General features: G+C 48.8%; 1 protein-coding gene across 6 annotated transcripts in view; it reads left to right on the forward strand.

Moving 5' to 3' along the window:
• Msi2 (musashi RNA binding protein 2) overlaps window positions 1-19,804 on the forward strand; it is a 374,857-nt gene that overhangs the window by 337,697 nt on the left and 17,356 nt on the right. For all 6 annotated transcript variants that reach the window (XM_090351082.1, XM_090351083.1, XM_090351084.1 and 3 more), the window contains one exon: window positions 10,157-10,219. In XM_090351082.1, the coding sequence (XP_090207208.1) occupies window positions 10,157-10,219 (63 nt within the window). The remainder of the gene's footprint in view (window positions 1-10,156; window positions 10,220-19,804) is intronic.

Raw genomic sequence — 19,804 nt, forward strand, 5'->3', positions numbered from 1 at the left:
CTGGGCGCCATCCCTGAACACACTTCAGCTCAAGGATACCATCCTATCCCTAGGCCTGGGCACTGTCCCCGCGCTTTTCAGGTCAAGGCTACAGCCCTACCCCTCGAGCCAGCAGCACTTTCCATTTTCTAGTGTTAACTGGAGATAAGTATCTCATGGTCTTTAGTGCTAAGGCTGGCTTTGAACCACTATCCTCAGATCCCAGCCTCCTGAGTAGGTAGGATTATAGGCGTGAGCCACTGCGCCTGGCTTGGCTGGTGGCCTTTTGGGAGTCTTCCAGTTCTGCTGGTAACTGCAGAGTTCATATGTACTCAGAGGTCAAGTCTCTACCACACCAACAGAGGCCTCAACTATAGAGTGCTCAGGGCAGCCAGGAGAGACAAGCAGCATTTGTGTGATTCAGTCCCTGTTCCTCCTTCCCAGGATTCTTTGTGCCAAGGCAGAGGTAATGTGGGTCCCAGGCAAGGACCCACTTCCCCATACCATTCGGCTTCACTCTGATTCTAGAAGTACCCATTTTTGTGATCCCTACCCCTTGGCGATGGAAACAAGTCTTTCCTTCATGGCTGCTGTGGCTAATGCAGACCAAGCTTCCTGGATCACTGACTCAGGTGACTGAGGCCAAGCCCAAGCCTGGCAGAATGTAGGCTGAGAAGTATCAGTGGCTCTGGCATGAGGACTCACAGCTATGCGCCATGCACTCTCTGTACCATGTTCCAATCTAAAGATGTCTCTAGGGCACTAGCTGTGTTTCAGATACTCTGAGAGGCCGCTATGGAATATTTCTCCTGGAGGGGGTGGTCAGAGGAGAGGTTTGGTAGCACAGGGAAGTCCTGTCTCTGTGGAGTGGACGCAATGAGAAGCCATTGTCAGCAGCTGCTGCTTCCAGGTGAGCTTGGGGCTAGTCATGGGTCTTTGAGCAGTGATGAGGTGTGGTGGCCCACTGCAGCCTAGGAATGTGGCTGAGAATGCCCTGTTAATTCTGCCCAGAGGACAATTTTTGCAAAGAACTCAGAAATCCTCATGGGTACCATAGTGAGAACCTGTTTAAAGCAGGGTTCGCTCCAGAGCCTCCTGCCCACCACAGTGACAGATACTCCCTCCCCCTAGGTCACTGTTTGCTTAGGGGAGGAGAGACCTGGGCATGTACTCAGGGAACTGCATCCTGCCTCAGTCTTTCCCCTATCCTCCTCTTAGTCCAGTTCTCAGAGGTTTGTCTACATCCCAGCAAAGGCTGTCCCACCCCCCATGGATGACAGCACTTTTGGGTGTAAATTTAAATGTTGTGTGTCTCTATTCTTGCTGCTTTGCTCCCCATCCCCACCCTCCAGTCCTAGCCCCAGGAGTGCCTGTCTGAGATCTCTGGTGAGCCTCTCAAAGTAGGCCCTCCACCTCTGCTAGACTCATTACCCAGGAGCAGCAGCTGGTTTCTCACTAGTTTGGAAGCCTGTCTTGATATATCAAGATGGAGTGGCTAGCTTCCCAAGTCTCTTGTTGGAACCTCAAGCTCAGCTATAAACAAAAGTACTCTCTTGTGAGGGAGAGTTTCACACGTCGTGGCCCTCCAATATACATTCCTTGTGCCCTCTAGAATCCTCTCTTCTCAGAGCCCATCCATAGCCAGTTTTTAAATCACAAGCCCAGCTCCACTGTGCTGACCAGGCTCCTGCGCCAGCTGGCCCAGTGTGTGCTGGAGGCTTAGCCTCTCATTCGAAGCCTCTTATTAGAATAGTAAAAGCAAGCTTACCCAGGAAGTTGAATCTCTGTTGCCTTAAAGAAATGCACTCCCAAGTCCAGATGGACCCGGTAGGAAGCTCATGGGGGGGTGTGGATATGCCCAGTCACCACAAGAAGAATCTAGAGTTGTCTCTTCCCAGAGAAAGCAGAGCATAGTGCATAAAAGGCACTTAATTAATGTTTGCAGAAATGAGTTGGAGCCATCCAAATTGACAGGAACTGCAGGTTTCACTTGCCATGAGCTTTCTGTGCCTCTCAAAGCTCTTCTGCACAAGTAAGGGAATGTGACTGCGTACGAGCCTCTCTCCCCATAGTAAAACTACTGTGTTCTTGGGGAAATTGGGAAAAATGGGTCCTACCAATGTCATCTGTAGACCTCAGTTTCCCTATCTGCCCAATGGCGTGGTTGATCCTTGCTCTATCCTGCTTCCTTGTGAAAGTACCAAGCATGGGTTGATTATGTTCAGGGTTCACCTGTGTTCAAGGAAGGCAGAGTTGGTATGGCTTCCATACCTTTGTCCCTGTGGGCAGAAACCCCATTCCTACCAGATCTGTTTCACCACATGGTGCTGCTTGCAGCATCCCACACCTTGTCCAGCGCCTGTGCCTCCAGCCTCTGAGTCCCCATTAAGTCTATCCTAGGAACTTAATCACTTTTCTTCAAGCCTTCAAGTTTCATTTTCATCAGTAAAATTAAGTGAAAGCCTCAGATTAAAAAACAACAACATGCACTATCAGAGTGTGAAATTGTGGGCAGACAGTGGTGTCAGGCCTGAAGGCTGGAAAACTGTTGCCATCCAGAACAGCCAACGACAAGGCAAAACTGTGTCTTCTGCTGTCTTCCTAGGCTAGACACAACCCTGCATAGAGACTTTTCCACTATCCTCTGCCCCAAGAGACTCCAGCTGATTGGATCCTCCCTCAGCCCTCAGCAGCTATGAGCTAGAACCTTCCAGGGCAGGAAGCAAGAAGCAGATGGAGTCCTCTGAAAGGACCCACTATGTTAACAGCACTATGACCACAGAGGAAGGATCAGTTACTTTTTTTTTTCTTTTTTGCCAGTCCTGGGCTTGGGCTTAGGGCCTGAGCACTGTCCTTGAGTTTCTCAAAGCTAGAGCTCTACCACTTGAACTACAGCACCACTTCTGGCTTTTCCTATGTAGCAAGGAATTGAATGCTGGTCTTCATGTATGCTAGGCAAGCACTCTACCACTAGGCCAAAGTCCTGGCCCTGAACAGTTACTTTAGAAGGACAGAATTGTAGCCTAAGAGGGCTGCTATAAGAATCTCTTAGCCTGGGGCTAAAAATCTACAGAAATATATTTCTTAAACTTCTGGATCCTAGAAAGCTTAAAGCCAAGACCCCAATAAGTCCAGGGTCAAGGGAGGGCTGTTCTGATGCACTGAGATGGCCATGTTTTTGCTGTGTCCTCACTGGATATAGGGACTAGTGTGTTTTCTCCCCCCCTTCCCCCCTTGTCTCCCTATCTCTCTCTCCCTCTCTCTCTCTGTCTCTCTCTGTCTCTCTCTGTCTGTCTGTCTGTCTGTCTCTCTCTCTCTCTCTCTCTCTCTCTCTCTCTCTCTCTCTCTCTCTCTCTCTCTCTCTCTTTTTTCCCCCTAAATGCATACATCTCAATATGAGGTTTCCACCTCTGTGACCTCATGGCCTCCCAATACTGTCACATTGTGGGTGAGGTTTCATCGTCTGTTTGGGGATGGGGAGTGTAGAAACGTTCAGACGACAGCAGATGATGTCAGAGCTGGTTCTGGAAGCACCAATAGCAGTTTATCCAACAAACAAGGGAAGGGTATTCCAAGTCTAGGAACCCACAGGTGCTGTCTTTCCTTCCTCCCTCCCATTCCTGCTTCCATTGATTGCTTGGCTCCCTTCCAGGCAAGCGCTGTCCTTATACCTGGGTGAAGACGGTGGAACATGGAGAAGCCGGTGAGGTGGGGATGGCAGCCCCACCCTTGCCACAGGAGTTGCTCCCCGGGGGCGTTGAGCAACCCCACAGGCAGACCCAGGGACATGGGTACTGGCTGTCTCCCCTTGAAGTGAGAGGCCTCGTCCAGACGCAGGTCTGGTAGGAGAGATTAAGTCTAGGCTTTCTTCTGGCCTCCAGTCTGGGCCTTGAACAAGAGTAGGGATTAAGGTAAAGCTAGGAGCAGGATGAGGCTTTTTCTCCCCAACACCTACCTGTGCCTGTTCTACCCATCCCTCTGTCCATCCTTAGTTTTTCATCAGCACAGTCTCTAGGTCTCCAGCATGTTACAGGCCCTATTTTTGTTGAGATAGAGGAACAAATGGGATTTCACTTGATGGAAGGACCCAGAAAGATTCCTGTAGCCCTGCACCTCCTCAAGGAGCCAGGGAAACTGGTGAGAGGGTGGCATGTCAGTGAAGGCAGTGAAGAATCAGTTCCTCTGATTGGGTGCAAGCCCCAGACCTCAAGAATATCTAGTCTCGCCTTCCTGACCACGTCACAGGGCCATGAAGCCTTCAGCCAGGCTTCCCTGAACCCTACAAAACTCCAGAGTCAGAGCATGCACTTGAGACGAAACTCTTCTCAGCTGCTCACAAGCAAATTCTGAGTGTTATCAAGGATCCTTGGATTCCAAATACCACATCAGCACAAGGAGGCAACGGAAAATTCAGTGGCAAAGGACAAGGGTACTAAGTACTTGTCTCAGTTTTCACAGGTAGACCAGGTGGGAGATGAGACTCATCACCCACCTGTTTAAGCCACTGTTGGATACTGTTGTTCGTTTGTTGTGCAAGTATGAGGAGTTAGAGTCAATGCTTGGGTGCTGTCCATTAACTTTTTCACTCATGGTTGGAGATTACTATTTGAGCCACACCTCTCCTTCTGGCTTTTTGCTGATCAATGAGCCATAAGCGTTTCTCAGACTTTTCCTGACTTGAAGGCTGCCTTGAAACAGTGATCCTCAGATCTCAGCTTTCTAAGTAGCTAGGATTACCACCACAAGCCACCAGCACCCAGCTCCCACTCTGTTTTAAAAGTACTAACTCACTGAGAGTTACAGACCACAGAACCTCCTCTGGTCCTGGCCTACCGGCATTTGACCCATGTCTTCCTCTCCCAAGGGAGAGTTTGTCGTGTTCTAGAAAGTGAGTTGTTCTTTTCTGCTGTAGCAGGGGCCTGAGCGGGAAGCATTTGTCTCTTCTGTCTGGCATCTCCACAAGATGATGCTCTCGCTACCCTCTAGAAAAGCTGGTTTCACTTGTGAAATGATGTGTCTAAGTCAGATTCTTTTTCTGAATGCCAAGAACTCAGGACTCACATTCTTTTCCACATGGGCCATTCATCAGCTTCCATCATTGCAAACTGTCAGTGTTTGATGGTGGTAATGGATGTCTTCAGTCATCAATTTTTTTTTCTCCTCTTCAAACCTTCAGTTCTGATGTGAACTCCAGGGTTCTCCACTTTCAGCCTCATCCTGGCAGCCGCCAGCCTCTCCCCCTGCAGACGTCAGAGCCATGAATTCCTTGTAAAAGCACTAGCCTTGTCGCCCCAGGCGGGCTTGCCCAGGAGTGGGGAGCAGCCTGGGCCAGCCAGAGTGACAGATGGCAGTGTTTCCAAACTTACGTAGGACATGTTTCCTACATTCTGGGTGACAGTTTCTTCTTTTGGTGGCTTATTTTGTAGTATTTGGATTCAGCAAAGCAACATTAGATATAGCCCAAAATGTTCAAACCATCTTTAGAAATCACTGGTGGAAAAGTTCAGAGGGTATTGGGATTGAGGTGGAGAGTACTTTAAGTGCAACTTGGAAGGAATTGTTCACCATGCCCCTCCTGGAGCAATCAAGTGCCCAGGCATTACGTTCTCTCGTTTTTTGAGGAAGGCATACAGGAGTCTATTGACTCATTCCAGATCACAGAGATAAATATTGACTGAACCAGTGCCATACCCCAGGCAGCTGCCTCTAGCCCAGCATCTTACCCTAATAAGAATAGAAGAGACAAAGGAAAAAGGTTCATGACACAGGTACAGGAGTGTAGCCCGTCCCACGCCCCTCCTTCTCCCCCCCCCCCCCGCAGCCCAGGCTTCCACCAAATCTAGCTTGTCCCTGTTATAGCCAAATCTTCTGGGTGGTCAGCCAGGGTGGTGCCAGGATTGGACCCCACTGCTTTCACAGGGGACTGATGACAAGAATTAGATCCTCTACTGTGTTCTCAGGGGGCCCTTTGTTCCCACAAGGTAGAGGGGATGACAGATTGCACACCTGTATGCTGAGACTTGTTCCTTGTAAACTGTGAATGCCAAAGATCCTCAACCTCGCCTGTAAAGGTTCTAGCAAGCTAAGTGACTCAAGCCTGTAATCCTAGCTACTTGGGGGGCCAAGATGTGGGGGCAGGATATTGGTTCAAGACCAACTCAGACGTTAAAAAAAGTTTTTGAGTTTATCTCAACCAGTGGCTGAGTGCAGCGATATATGCTCTGATAGGAGGGAAGTACAAGGAGGAAGATTTCAGCCCAGACCCACCTGGGCATAAAGGAACACTTTGCCTCAAAAAGAAACAAAGGCAAAGGGGGCTGAGTGTGTGGTTCAAGTGATAGAATACCTGTCTTACAAGCACAAGACCCTGAGTTCAATCCCTACTACCACCAAATATAAATATAAATACCATTATATATAAATACAAATATAATAATAAAAAGGTGGCACAAAAGACCAGGTAGGTGAAAGCTGTGTGGGAGGAGGGATCACAATAGTGAAGCTCTCAGGCCACTCCAGATGGTTCTTAATCCAGGGAGGCAATGCACGCGTGAGAGCAGGGTGCTTCCACGTGCTATAGCACCAGCACCCCCTGCTACATTAACCATGCAGCCCAGCATGAGGATTAAAGGAATGGAGGGGGGCTGTTGGGCTTGCAGGCAATGCTGCGCTCATCTGTCCTTGATCCAGAGCAGTGACTCCAGCCCACACCCACACATGCTGACCACCCTCACAGCTGGCCGTGTGAGTCCCTCCCTGCCCTAGAAGACTGTGTCACCTGCCAAGAGAAACAAGATACACATATAAAAATAAAAATAACTATGCTTAGGTAAGGCAGAACCAGTTAAGTGCCACCGAAGCAGGAAAATGTAGGTGTGGTATTTTATAATCTCAAAAAAAAAAAAAAGAAAAAGCACTACTGACTTCATTTTTGCAATGAAGAATCATAGCTCCAAAAAAAAAAAATGCCCAGCAAAAGGTGGATTCAGAAGGTTGAGATATGAGGATCACAATTCAAAGCCAGCCTGGGCAGGAAAGCTCATGAGACTTTTATCATCTCCAAGTAAGTACCAGAAAGCCAGGAGTGGAGCTGTGGCTCAAGTCGTAGAACACCAGCCTTGAGGTAAAAAGATGAAAGTATCCAGCCCTAAGGTCAAGCCCCAGGACCAGCTCGGAAAGAAAGAGAGAGAGAGAGAGAGAGAGAGAGGGAGGGAGGGAGGGAGGGAGGGAGGGAGGGAGGGAGGGAAAGTGCATCATTCATCAAACCCCCGAGGACTCTGGTTTGTCATGCTTTTAAATAGACAGTGCAGGGTCTGCAGGAAAGTCATCTTGCCATCCTCCACCCTTGCAGCAGAGGGGAGGAAGAGATGCCATGCCCAAGTCACACACAAAGTGGGAGTCAGCCAAGACTGGAGCTAGATCTGACACTGAGCTCGCAGATCTTCAGGGGTTCTTTGGTTCCCACAAGCCACACAGCACATCCATACTGGCAGTCACATTAGCACCTCATTGTTTTGTCCCTAGACATCCCACTTTGATTGGCATATACTACATTCCTTCGTGCCCACACTGCCAGCCTATAGCACGCAGGCCCTCTGGGATTTGTCAGTAAGACATTACCCTCCTCTGTGTAGGATGAACATATTGGGGCATCAGCCTATTCCTGTCTGCCTTTCCCACTTGTCACTGTTAGAGCTAAGTGGAAGATGTGTTCTCATTTGGAGCTGTGGCTATGTAGCTCCACTAAAATGACACCCTTGGTGAAGACGGGACATTGTAAAGGATTAGAGGCCTGGGAGTTTGGCCTAGTGGTTAAAGTGCTTGCCTAGCATGCATGAAGACTGGGTTCGATTCCTCGGTACCACATACATAGAAAAAAGCTGGAAGTGGTGCTGAGGCTCAAGTGGTAGAGCTCTAGCCTTGAGAAAGTCCAAGGACAGTGCTCAGGCCCTGAGCTCAAGCCCAGGACTGGCAAAAAAAAAAAAAAAAAGGATTAGAGGCCACCGTACCAGTAAGGAATGCAGGCCTGTATGGGGATGGCCTTTAGGGCTTCCACCATAGGACCATTTGAACAGCGCTGCCTGAGAAAAACTCTAGGCTTAGAGACAGGAGTGGTAGCTGGATGCCATCTGAATTAGAAGCTCATTATGGCAACTAATTCTCCTTTAAACTGACCCATTGCTGGGCACCTGTGCTTATCCATCTGTCAAGTGGTATGGAGAACATTTAGGAGGAGAGTGATCCTGGCAAGAGGATGCACAGTCTCCTCCCCTCAGGAGCTTTCTAAGGGGGAATAGATGGGAGGGTCTCAGCAGGCTCCCCCTGAATACCCTTTTTTTAGGGTGGCCCCCAGCAATGTCTACTCAGTCCCAATAGGAGCCTTTATCTGCAAGGAAGGATAATGGATTTCCTTTCTTAGATAAAGGGTTTCCCTTTCCTCCCCCAACCCCCACACTTTCAGACATTTTGTCCACAATGTGCTCAACTTCCAGAAAAATAGGTCTTCTGTTAATAAATCTTATTGACTCTGCTACCCTGCCCCAGCCATCCCCTTTTCATGCTTTCAAGGAAGCCTGCTGTGTCAAGTCTGTGGTAGGAGAATGTGAAAGAGCAACTTGATCTTCCTCTTCTTCCCCACCTGCTTCCTTGTCCACAGCATCCTCTGAACCCGACTCTGGGCCTGCAGCAGGAGCCGGGGTGCGGAGGCTGGGACAGGGGGATGTAACTTGACTTCTTCCTTATTTTCCTTCAGCAGTTTCCAGCCACACCACATCTTCAGAAAGCTAGCCCCTGCCTGGAAGAGCTGGGGCGAGGACTAGGTCGGGGTCCCACCCTGGGCTCCTTCTGGGTTCACTGGGAGACTCCTTCCCAGCCTGGGACAACTGTACATTTGTTTCACCTGGATCTTTCTTTTTCCCCTTCCAACAGCCCTATTACCATATTTAAATGCAAGTATGTCTTTTTTCATTGGCATTTTAAGTAGCTTAGCCCAACCTTTTTAGAGTAGCTTGTTCCGCTGTGAATTTCTTTACCCTTGGTAGTACTATGTAGCATAGGCCAAGTAGTCTTAGTTTAGTGGGCTTCTAGACCACTCTGTCTGGAGGATCTCTCTCTCACTCTCTTTCTCTCTCCTCTCCTTCCTGCCCTTGTGTGCATGTCTTCCTCTGTCCTGTAGACATATCCCCTATTGCAAAGACTCAGTGGCTAAAATTGACTGGCTCCTTTGGGGGTCATTTATTGAGTTTATGGTTGGCTTCTGACACATCATTAAAAACCACAGCTATTGGAAATAAGTCTTGGGGTCAGGCCGCCCAGTGTCTGCCTAATGACAGAGGCTGTTTCTCTTCATGTATGCGGGAGTGGGTCTTTGTGTCCCAGCGTGTGGCTACATGTGCACATGCTGATGGCTAGAGAACCCCAGGGAGGGGACTAGGGCCCATTTCTTCCTTCTAGACATTCTGCAGCTGTGTACCTTGGCTCCTGACTTGATTCCTGGCTGGCCAAGCCTTGCTGCCCAGAGTGTCTGCAGATAGCACAAAACTTGATCAAGAAACCCTAGAAATCTCTAGGAGACTCTCCACTCCCCTGCACTCACCTCACCTAACTGGGCGCCTCAAGTCAGAGCCACATCTTAGTCCCCAGGAAATGAGACGATGCCACAGTGGTTACCCACCGTAGAGCCCTGGAGCCCTTCCATACCTGGTCCATACCTGAAACCAGTGACCTAGGACTTCCCTCTTCTCACACTTCTCCCTGGGGACTGAGACATTACTGGCACAAGGTTTTGGGTTGAGATGGCCAAGTCTTTGGAGAATATCTGTCCTGTCTCCAGGCTGTGGTACCTGCCCTGCCTAGCGGCCACCTCCAGTCCCTCCTGCTATCTGTGGCTCTAGTTGACCTGGAGGCTGATTCCCCCACAAGAAGAAGTATACCAGTCCTGGGGGACAGTGGCTTGTCCCTACAGGGTCAGCAGAGATGTTAGCCCCATCTTCAAAAAAATAGGGAGCCCTTGTGTGTCCAGAAGCCTGAGAGCCACTGATCTGTGTCCTCCCCAAAGTACCCGTGACACCTCTCCCCAGGCCTGTCTTTGGTGTGAGCTGGGGACAGGAAGCCTGGCTAGGGGCTTCCCAGGACCTGTCTGGGCTCCATCCTGACTCTGGCCCTTCTCTCTCTCCAGGCTTCCCTGCAGCAGCTTATGGACCAGTGGCAGCAGCAGCGGTGGCAGCGGCACGAGGATCAGGTAGGAAGGTGTGCGGGACAGCTGGCTCCCAGGCATGCCCCAGTGTGCAAGGGAAGGTAAAGGCCCTGTCAGAACTTTGTGGCTGTGTCTGTCCAACACTTGTCACCTCAGCTGGGCAGAGAGGGCAGGGAGGGAAGGGAGGGAGGGCAGCTAGGGAGGCATGGGTGAGTCCCAGGCACCCAAGGCAGCAGCGGCTGAGGATCAATCAGCCAGGACTACAACCTAGACGCTTGTGGTCCCATTGGCTAAAGTGAACTGGATTTCCTTTTGATTTTGGACTACCCTTCCACCCATGGCCTGACTTCTGGGCCCTGGGACAATTACCTTCTTTGGCTTTGGCTGGCTTGCCAAGCTTCCTTCCTTGACCTAGTACCAGAGAGGTACTAGATTGTCCTCTGGGCCCCTGCTGTACCTGGCAGGCAGGCCCTGAAAGCCAGGTTTGGACTGGTTCTTGACCTCAGAGAAGGAAGGAAGCTGCTGTGGTCTGGAGTCCTAGCTATCCCCTGACTCAAAGCAATCCCCTGGGCTCGAGCTGCCAGGAGAATCAGGCATTTCTCTCCCAGCCCTTTGATCTTCAAATTCAAACTTTCTAAGAGGTCTGGAACCCCAGTGACAAGTGACTTGGCAATACTTTCCCAGCAGTGCTACGAGGCTACAGCTAAGTACCCTCTGCTTTCCTAGGCATTGGGGCCTGTGCCACACATGGGGTTCCCTGTGGGCTGCAGCTCAGTTCCTATCCTGTGCCTCTCCACGCTGCCCTGGGCAGTGTGCGGGAGTACCAAGGGAAGTACTTAGTTTGTATAACAGGGCTCTGTGGGAAGGGGGTTGATGGGGGTGGGGGAGCAAAGGAGCTGGTGAGGGAGTTAGTGCTGAAAGGGAGCACTAAAAGCCCAGAGGGCAAACACCAAAAACCCAAACCCTGAGTGGTAAGAAACTGGCACAGTGAGGCCCATTAGAAAACATCAATGAAAATCCGTTCCATGCAAACTGGCACTGCCTCCAGGCTACAAAGGATCCACTCCTTCAAACTATCCCACTAGGGTTTTGTTGAACAGGGAGTAGCAGAGAATTCTCGTGGGGGCTGCTGAGGGGCCAGAGAGCTTAGTAAGCAGCAGGTACTCCCAAAAGCTGGGCATCCATCCTCAGCTTCCCATCTGCCCTGATTGGTGTCCAAAGCCCCTACCTACCTTCTGGCCAGTGTCTCCCTCTGCCCCTGGGTCTTGAGGGCAGGGTGCTTAGCTACATTGCATCTCCCTAGTCTATCTGGTCTATGAACTTGAGTACTTTTTACTATTATTTAAAAACAGAAAAAGAAAAAAAAGCCTCAGTCCTATCTGTGCCTGGGATGGGAGGAACTATCTTGAGATTTTTTTTTTGGAGTGTTGTTGGTTGTTTTTTCCATTCCGTTTCTTTCTTTTTATAACTATGAAACTAAACTTTAACCCACAATTAACCCTGCCTCTCTCCCTATCCCACCCTGTTCTCCTTGACTTCATGGCAAGTTTAAAGGGCAGCATGGGGTTCTTTGCGAGTCTGAGAGCCATCTCCCTACAGTCTATGCTCCCTTTGGCCACCCCGTCTTCTCCCAGAACCCCACCCCCAGCCCCTGCCCAGCCAGGTGAGAGTGCCACCTACCCATCCTCTAACTCCTAACCCCCAAAGTCATCTCCAACCACACATTTTTTTTTCCAGGATCAATGGTGTTTTATTTGTAGTCATTTCCATCGGGAGCGAAATCTCCCACAGGCCATCTGAGGTCAGCCATGTTCATCGTTGCACTGTTAGTGAATTGTATTCAGGAGTGTGCTCTCCAACCACCTGCCCACCCCAACCTGGAATAGTGCAAGGAATAAATCCTTCACTGGACATGGACACTCCAGGGTGCAGGCTCACCAGAAAGCTACAAGGAAACCCCTCGTGTGTCCAAAGGGTCACAGGCTTGGGTTTTACCTGCCACATTCGACCACATGGCCTGACTTATGGAAAGTTGGGGAAGGAAAGACTCTTGTCTTCCTTTTAACACATTTTGGCTGGCAGGGCGACTGTCACCTTCCTGCTAAGAAATGATCTGCACTCCGATTCTGGCAGGTTGGCCAATGATTTATCTGTAAGTGGCCTTTCATTAGCAAAAGATGTCTGCTAGTTCGGGAGTACTACACAGATTTTCGAGGGTATGCGCATAAGTCCAGGCCCTGAAAGGGGACCCAGGGGACTGATGATGACCCAGTTCTACCTGTACTACCTTCTGCTACCCTGGGCCACTCGTGTCAGCTCCTCCCCAGCTGCTAAGGAGGTACCCCTGGCCTCCTGAGCCAGCAGCCTGATTCTGAGAGGTCAGCACACAGCGCATGTTCCCAGCTTCCTCTGAATGCCTTCTTGGAGCTTGGTGCCATGCATGATGTACCTGGCAGGTGACTCCACAGAGTAGATAGAGATGTGGCCTCTGCCCTCCCTGAGGATTCACAGGCTTGTGTTTAATGAGTAGGCATCCTATAGAAGGCAATTTTTTTTTCTGTATTTTTGCCTAGCTCCACCATTCTGGTTTTGTGACGGCTTACAGGGGCCCTTCCCAAGGTGGGAAACACTTGCTCTAAAGACTGTGGGATAGAAGGCAGCTTCCTTTTGGCTCAGAATGGCAGCTTGTGTCCATCAGGGCTGTGCTGCCGAGGTAGGAGGTCTGAGTTGGGGAGAGGGGCCTTGAGCTCTGCGCCTACCTCAGCCTACTACTCTGGGCCAGCCTGCCCACCTTTTCCTAGTTTCCCCAGGACCTGAGGTGAGCAGGGCTCAGGTGATTTCCCCCCCCCCCTCCACCAAGGGAAGGCCCTGCTGACTCCTAGATAACTTCACTATCAGTGGTCACTTTTCTTTTACCTTCACCTGGTAGTTTGAAATATCATCTTTCTTGTGCTCAAAGAGTTTGTTTGTTTATTTTGCTCGTGTTCATTCAGCTCCAGCGGCCCCATCATGTCCCATCCAAACCTAAGTCCAGTTTAGTACATAAGTCCCCCAACAAGAGGGAAGTGGTTCCAATTTTCAGGCTGCTTTATTTTGGGGGGTGATATTATAGGGCAAGTCCATGTGTCAGTCCGCAGAGCTGCTGAGCCCTGTGACCCCTCCCCCCTCCTCCCCTGCCCATCTCCAGCCCCTGCCAGGACCCTTTACTGTGCTTTATACTTGCCAGCTTTATTCCAATGTAGTGACATGAGCTCCCGATGGTGGCGATGAGTGTGAGCAAGTCATGTTTCTGTTGTCTTTTCTCTTGCTTGGTTGGGGCTGCGGTGAGAGTGTCTGAGGCATACTTTCCCGCCTCTCTTACACTAGGATCTGCACACCTCCTCTCAAACACTCTTCTGAGCACGCTCAGCGGGAAGGTTTGTCCACACCTATTAATCCTCTCTCAGTGTCCAGCTTCCTGTTAGTACCAGCTGGTTTGCATGTTTTTGCTTGTTCAGATGAAACAATTCAAGAAACAAAAACTCATATCCAACTCTCGAGAAATGTCTCTTTTTTTTGTACACTTTCGTTTTTGATTTATTTATTATTAGTTACAACTCCAAAACACCTGTTGTCCAGTAAAACATTTCACACCTCCCTGCCTGTTCTTAGATTGTATGTATCTGTGGGACTGAACTAAATGCATGCACTGTAGTAGATGTACTGGTAGCTGTAGCTGTAGTTGTAGAACATGCATTGTTGAGTTGATATTACAGGGTCTCCGAAAGCTGGGCACAGCCCAGCCTTGTGAAGATAGTGTGGGAACCAGGGAGAGAAGGGGCTCCATATTTTCAACTTTGCCAAAGGGGCTTGGATCCATGTTCTCGCCATCAGCCACCACCACCTCCCCTCACGCTCCCTGCCCCACCCCCAGTCCAGAACTGGGTCACCCCCTAAGTGCTAGCCTGCCCAACTGAGGTCCTGTGTTGAGTGTTTAGCCATAGAGAAAGAAAGTGGAACCAGGGTTGGAAGGAGTCTTCCAGTTCTTCCTCGTTCTTGTCTTCTTCCTGCTGTTCTTGACCAGAGCAGCAGGAATTTGCTTATCCTTTGAGGTGTATCAGCCAGTCTCCCCCAGACCCTCTTCTGTTCTTCGACAGCTCTTCAGGGACTTAGGTCTATATGGTAGCCCTGTGGCTGTGGTTCACACCCTAGGATGGAGGATGGTGAGCTAGAGGAAACAGCATCAGGCCCTGAAGAACGGGGGGAGGGGGGGATGCAGTTGGCTCCCTAGTGAGTGCTGGTTCTGGTGCATGGTGATGGGGTGAGTCCTGGCATCCCTAGGATTGGTGACTAGTACAGCTTCACAGGAAGAACATCCAAAGAGGAGAACTTAGAACGCCCAGAGAAAAGGCCACTCACAGGTTTGCTCCGTCTCCCTAGGAGGGCTTCCTGGAAGAGACTGTTGCCCTCTACTCAGGAATGTTTCTGTCAGCTTCATTAAAAAAGGGAAAGTAGTGTGTATCCTTTAGCAAGACTTGATGGGGTTTGAGAGGCGAAGGACACAGTCCAACACTTCTTTCCCTCGGTGCCTAGCAGCAAGCATCCTTTGGAGTTTGTGACCCCAAGATAGAACATCTGTGGGTAAGATCATGGCGATCCTAGAATATACCCCATTTGTGGTCATGGAAGAGAGCTAGCAAAGAGGCCCAGGGGAAGAGCAAATGTGTAACCTGTTAGGACCAGCCACAGCTGCTGCAACCAACCAAGCTTACCCAGAGGAGCGTGTGTGTGTGTGTGTGTGTGTGTTTGTGTTTGTGTGTACATGCATATATGCACGCAGGTACATAAGAGCTCCAGAACTTGAACTCAAGGCCTGGGTGTTGTCCTTTAGCTTTTTTGCTCAAGGCTAGCACTCTGCCCCTTGAGCCATAGCACCACTTCTACTTTTCTGGTGGTTAACTGGAGAGAAGAGTCTCACAGACTTTGCTTCCCAGCTTGGCTTCAAACAGTGATCCTCAAATCTCAACCTCCTGAGTAGTTAGGATTACAGGTGTGAAAGCCACCAACACATGGCTCCAAAATGATCTTGAGTGCACATCCCTCCATCCCCACTTGTGTTCTGGGGACATACACCTTACTTCCCCTTGTCATTTCTGGAAGAGCCAGGACATCCACCATAAAGAGACCAGCACAGGATTTCAGTAACTCCAACAAATTTATAATAATATGTTGTTACAGCTACCCACTGCTGACCTCAACTTCATTCATTTTCCAAGGGCTTTTGGACTCAACCCTGTTGAGGATAAAATACATCAGCGCCAATCAATAATTTTGTAATAGAAATACCATGCACTTGATAAATCAACTCCAGTGCAATTAGTGACTAGCCTTGAAGCCCAGACCTAAGGATAAGTTAATCCTACAGTGAATGGAGTAGAGGAATGTTAATGGTCTTTTAAATCAGTGGAATAGTTTCCAGTAGGTGACACATCCTTTCCTGCCACTAGTACCTCCAGAGCAGGTTATTCTCTTGCTCTAATGATGTCTCCAGAGCCTGGGCCCAGCTGTCTGGAAGAGGGATAGGAAATGTAGTGATGCCCTTGGGAGCTCCAGGAGCATTGAGGTCATGTTGGAGCAAGGACCAAGAGTTGTATTCCTTGCACCATGTGCTGGGTGTGAGTACTGCGGGATGTAGAAAGTGGAGAAAGAAGCCCTGTGGAGGAACTGTGTTGTTCATGAGGGATGCATATGCCAGCAATCACCTGATGCATTAGCAGTGAAGGATGTGCAAGGGACACCCAAGCTGCCTCTGTTCTACTTCTGTATGGCCGAAGCCTGAGTCTTCAGCCTAAGACCTCACAGCCAACATTCCGAATGCACGTTTCAGGACTTGGCCCATCTGCCATCTAATTTAATTGGGTAGATGTTTACTCCATGTATAACAGTAGTAATTATTACTATATGCACAAGTGCTTTCCTAGGCCTGACTCAAGGATGCTTTTGATGTAGGACAAGAAATCCCAACTCAATGTTTTAAAGTATTATAGGTATATATTGCCTAGAAGTTCTATGAAAGAACAGGCTTTATAAGGGGATTCAGTTTTGCCCTTCAGTATCATCTTTTTTTTTTTTTTTCTTTTTTTTTTTTTTTGCCAGTCCTGGGCTTGAGCTCAGGGCCTGAGCACTGTCCTTGGACTTTCTCAAGGCTAGAGCTCTACCACTTGAGCCTCAGCACCACTTCCGACTTTTTTCTATGTATGTGGTACCGAGGAATCAAACCCGGGTCTTCATGCCTGCTAGGCAAGCACTTTAACCACTAGGCCAAACTCCCGGCCCCTCAGTATCATCTTTATGGTATTTTTTTCTCATGGTGACAAAATGGTTGCACCAGTTTCGGGCTTTACTGTCCTATCTGAAGAAGAGGCACTCAGATGGTCCAGAATCTAGCAGAAGTCCCAAGCTTTTGTACTCTTCTCTAAGGCCTGGGTTAGAAGAACAGAGCACTGAGCATGGGATTCCTCTCCCTCTAAACAAAACAGCTCTCACACAGTTGGGGAAAACTGGAATGTTAACAATTTGTTCTTGGATGCTCATTAATATGCTTATTAATACATTAGTGTTTTTAAAAGGTCTTCTCTTTTTAAGTTGGGATCGCTCAGCGCAGGAAGTGGTCAAATAGTACTCTTGAGCAGTGGTAGTAGACTGTTGAGTGTAGGTCTGTCATAGGAAAAGACAGCCCCCGTGAGGCCTACTCTACGGCCTGAGAGAGCAGGGTCCAGCCAACATCTCCAGAATCACTCCTACCAGCGAGTTTCCTTAAGAGAAGGGTATCTTGAAAGTGGTTGATAGAATGTTAGAGATCTTTCCCAACCAATTAACAAAAGAATATGATGTGAATAATAGCTCGTGTTTTACATGACTGAGCCAAGATCCAGGCCAAGCCTTCCTGCCTTACCCCCATTTTAATTATCATTATCCTATAAACTATCATTTTATTTTATTTATACCAGCTTGAACTTATATCATCATGCTCCCCCTCAGCTTTTCCCTTCAAAGCTGACACTCTACGACTTCCCACTTTTTACTGACTAATTGGAGAGTCTCAGTTTTTTCTGCCTGTGCTGGCTTTGGACTGTGATCCTCAGCTCTCTGCCTCTTGAAGAGCTAGGAGTACAAGCATGAACTACCCATGCTTGGCCCTATATCCATACCCATTTAAAAGATTAAAAATTGGCTTAGAGACAACAGTAATCTACCTGTGATGTCAGTGACAGGATTTGAACTAAAGTCTGTCCCATCAATCTGTATTGTCAATCCCTATCATCAAACACTCCATTGTACCAATTCAGCGATGGCTGAGCAGGACTGTGCAGCTTTAAAAAACATACACACAACAGAAAGCCACAGCTGCACTCACACAATTCGCCATACTCTTAGGGGAGGAGATAACTCAAAATCATTTACAAGTGGCATCAGGAGACATTCTGCCTTTTTTTTTGGGGGGGGGCACCTGCTGTTGTTAATAACCATGGTACTACTTGGCTTTCTTTAGTTGACATTTCTGTTCTGGCTTCTGGTCCCTGCCTCCATTCAAACCAATATCAAACAAAAGAGGCCTAGAAGAGACAGGAAGGAGTCCAAACATAATTATTTGAAAGAGAACCTTTAGCTGGAAGAAGGATAAAGGAAGTTAGCTTTTGTCCAAAAGAAACTAGGTGATGAAGGGAGGGCTTCTCCCAGGAAGGCAGACTTCTCCGTGGGGAGGTGTCAACATCCCTTCCTCTGCCCTGAGAGGCCTGCATCTGGAAGGTCGTTGGGATACACAGCTCTGCTTAGAGCTGGGAGAGGATTGGCTGCCTAGTTGCTGGGGCTTTGCTTTGGGCCAATGGTGAAAGGATGAGAAGAACCACAAGAAGGAACTGTGGGCTCTTCAGCCAATCATCCTGCGGGGAGGCTGGGCTCCTGGTACCATGGCAACTGCAAGCAGGGGCTCATTTGTTTTGTAGATGAGTAATTACTACACAATTAGACAAAGCTAAAAATAAAAGGGTCCTTTGTTCCTGGCTACTTATTAATATTAATAAAATGGTCTGTCCAGGTCTGTGGTAAACAATTAAAGCAAAGCTGCAGTACCTGCAGGCCAATGTGGTTAGAAAAGCTGTCTGAGCCCTGCTTCTCAGCCCCACTTCCCCCACTTTCTGAAAGTTCTGTCACCTGGACACAATGAGCTCTCCTCACCTTAAAGAAAAGAGTTCACTGTCACTGACACCCACAGGATCCGGAGTGCCCTGGAAGAAGCTTATCAATTAGGCCCAGACCCAGGCCGTACTCTCACTCAGGGAAAAGAACTGAAACACAGCAGTACACCCAGACAGCATGGAACAGTTTCTACCCATTTTACTTATGTATGTGGACACACTCCCCTAGGAGAGGGGAATACCTTATGAATTAATCCAATGACAAGAGTAGACCTACTCCACTGAATGATTCCAGGGATGGGGAAGCTCTACAACTCTTTGCCCAAAGCTCCTTATTCCTTGTCCTTGGAGGTAGAGGCAGTGACAATGGCAGTGGCTTAAGATCTGAGTGGTACATGTGGAAATAAAGCCAGGAACTTCCAAGAGAGAGGAATCTTTTGGTGGTGCATTAGAAAACAGATGATAACCAGAGACTTGAGACTAGGTATTTCAGAATTGTGTATCCATTTTTACAGTCAGCCAGATCTCTCAGAGTGTGGTTAATTGGACCTTTTAGGATTTGGCCCTCTTTATGGATGATGTTCATTAATAATCATTGCTGCTGATTAAATCAGCCCTGAGATTCGAGTTAGTGCGGTAGTTCCTGAACTTGCACTGGGTGTTAGAATAACCTGAGGAGCTGTTAAATTTCCCCATAGCCAGGGCAGACTTAGACCCATCAAATCAGAATTTGGCAAGACTGAAATGTAACCCAAGCTCAACCATGGGCTAATGTAGAAGTTCACACCCTCCTTGTACCAGGCGCCTAGCATCTCTAGCAAGAAGCAGCAGAAAAATCCAGCCTACGCTTGAGATATGCCTCCCATTGGTCTTTCCAGCAAGACCAACAAAACTTCCACCCATGGGCTATGAGGATCTTTGGCTCGACTTCCTGGAGGACAGTCCTGTCTGGGGCTATGATTAGGTGCATGTACACACACAACAAGCAGCCTAGATTAACTGTAACAGGGGAACAGCCACCCTCCTCGACTGTCTGAGGAATGGGGGCCTTTTGCTAAGGTCGGAGTTTGTTTGTTATTAAAGACCTAATTAGAAACATGAGAGGGAGCTGAATGGCTCGTGCTTGGCTAATTAGTGACATGTATGCTCCCACTTTGAACTTCAAGGGCACAGAGCTATTAGCGCTTACATCAAAAATGGATTAAACTCCTGTGCCTTTATAATCATTAAAGACAGGTTGCTCAAGTGGAAAGTCTTTTGTACAGATCCTCAAGGGACTGCCCCCCTAGGCACCCTCCCCACCCCACCTTCTGGCTGCCATTAGATAGGATTGGGCAGTAAATGCCAATCAGCCCTGGGATATTCCAGCTCCCTATAGGACTAACCCTTACAAAAAAAAATGGCATGGTCTTTTGAGATTGAGACCAGCCCTCTGGGTACCCCTACTGGGCCA

This window comes from Megascapheus bottae, chromosome 17, assembly GCF_031878675.1.
Source record: "Megascapheus bottae isolate mThoBot1 chromosome 17, mThoBot2.hap1, whole genome shotgun sequence".
Classification (NCBI taxonomy): domain Eukaryota; kingdom Metazoa; phylum Chordata; class Mammalia; order Rodentia; family Geomyidae; genus Megascapheus; species Megascapheus bottae.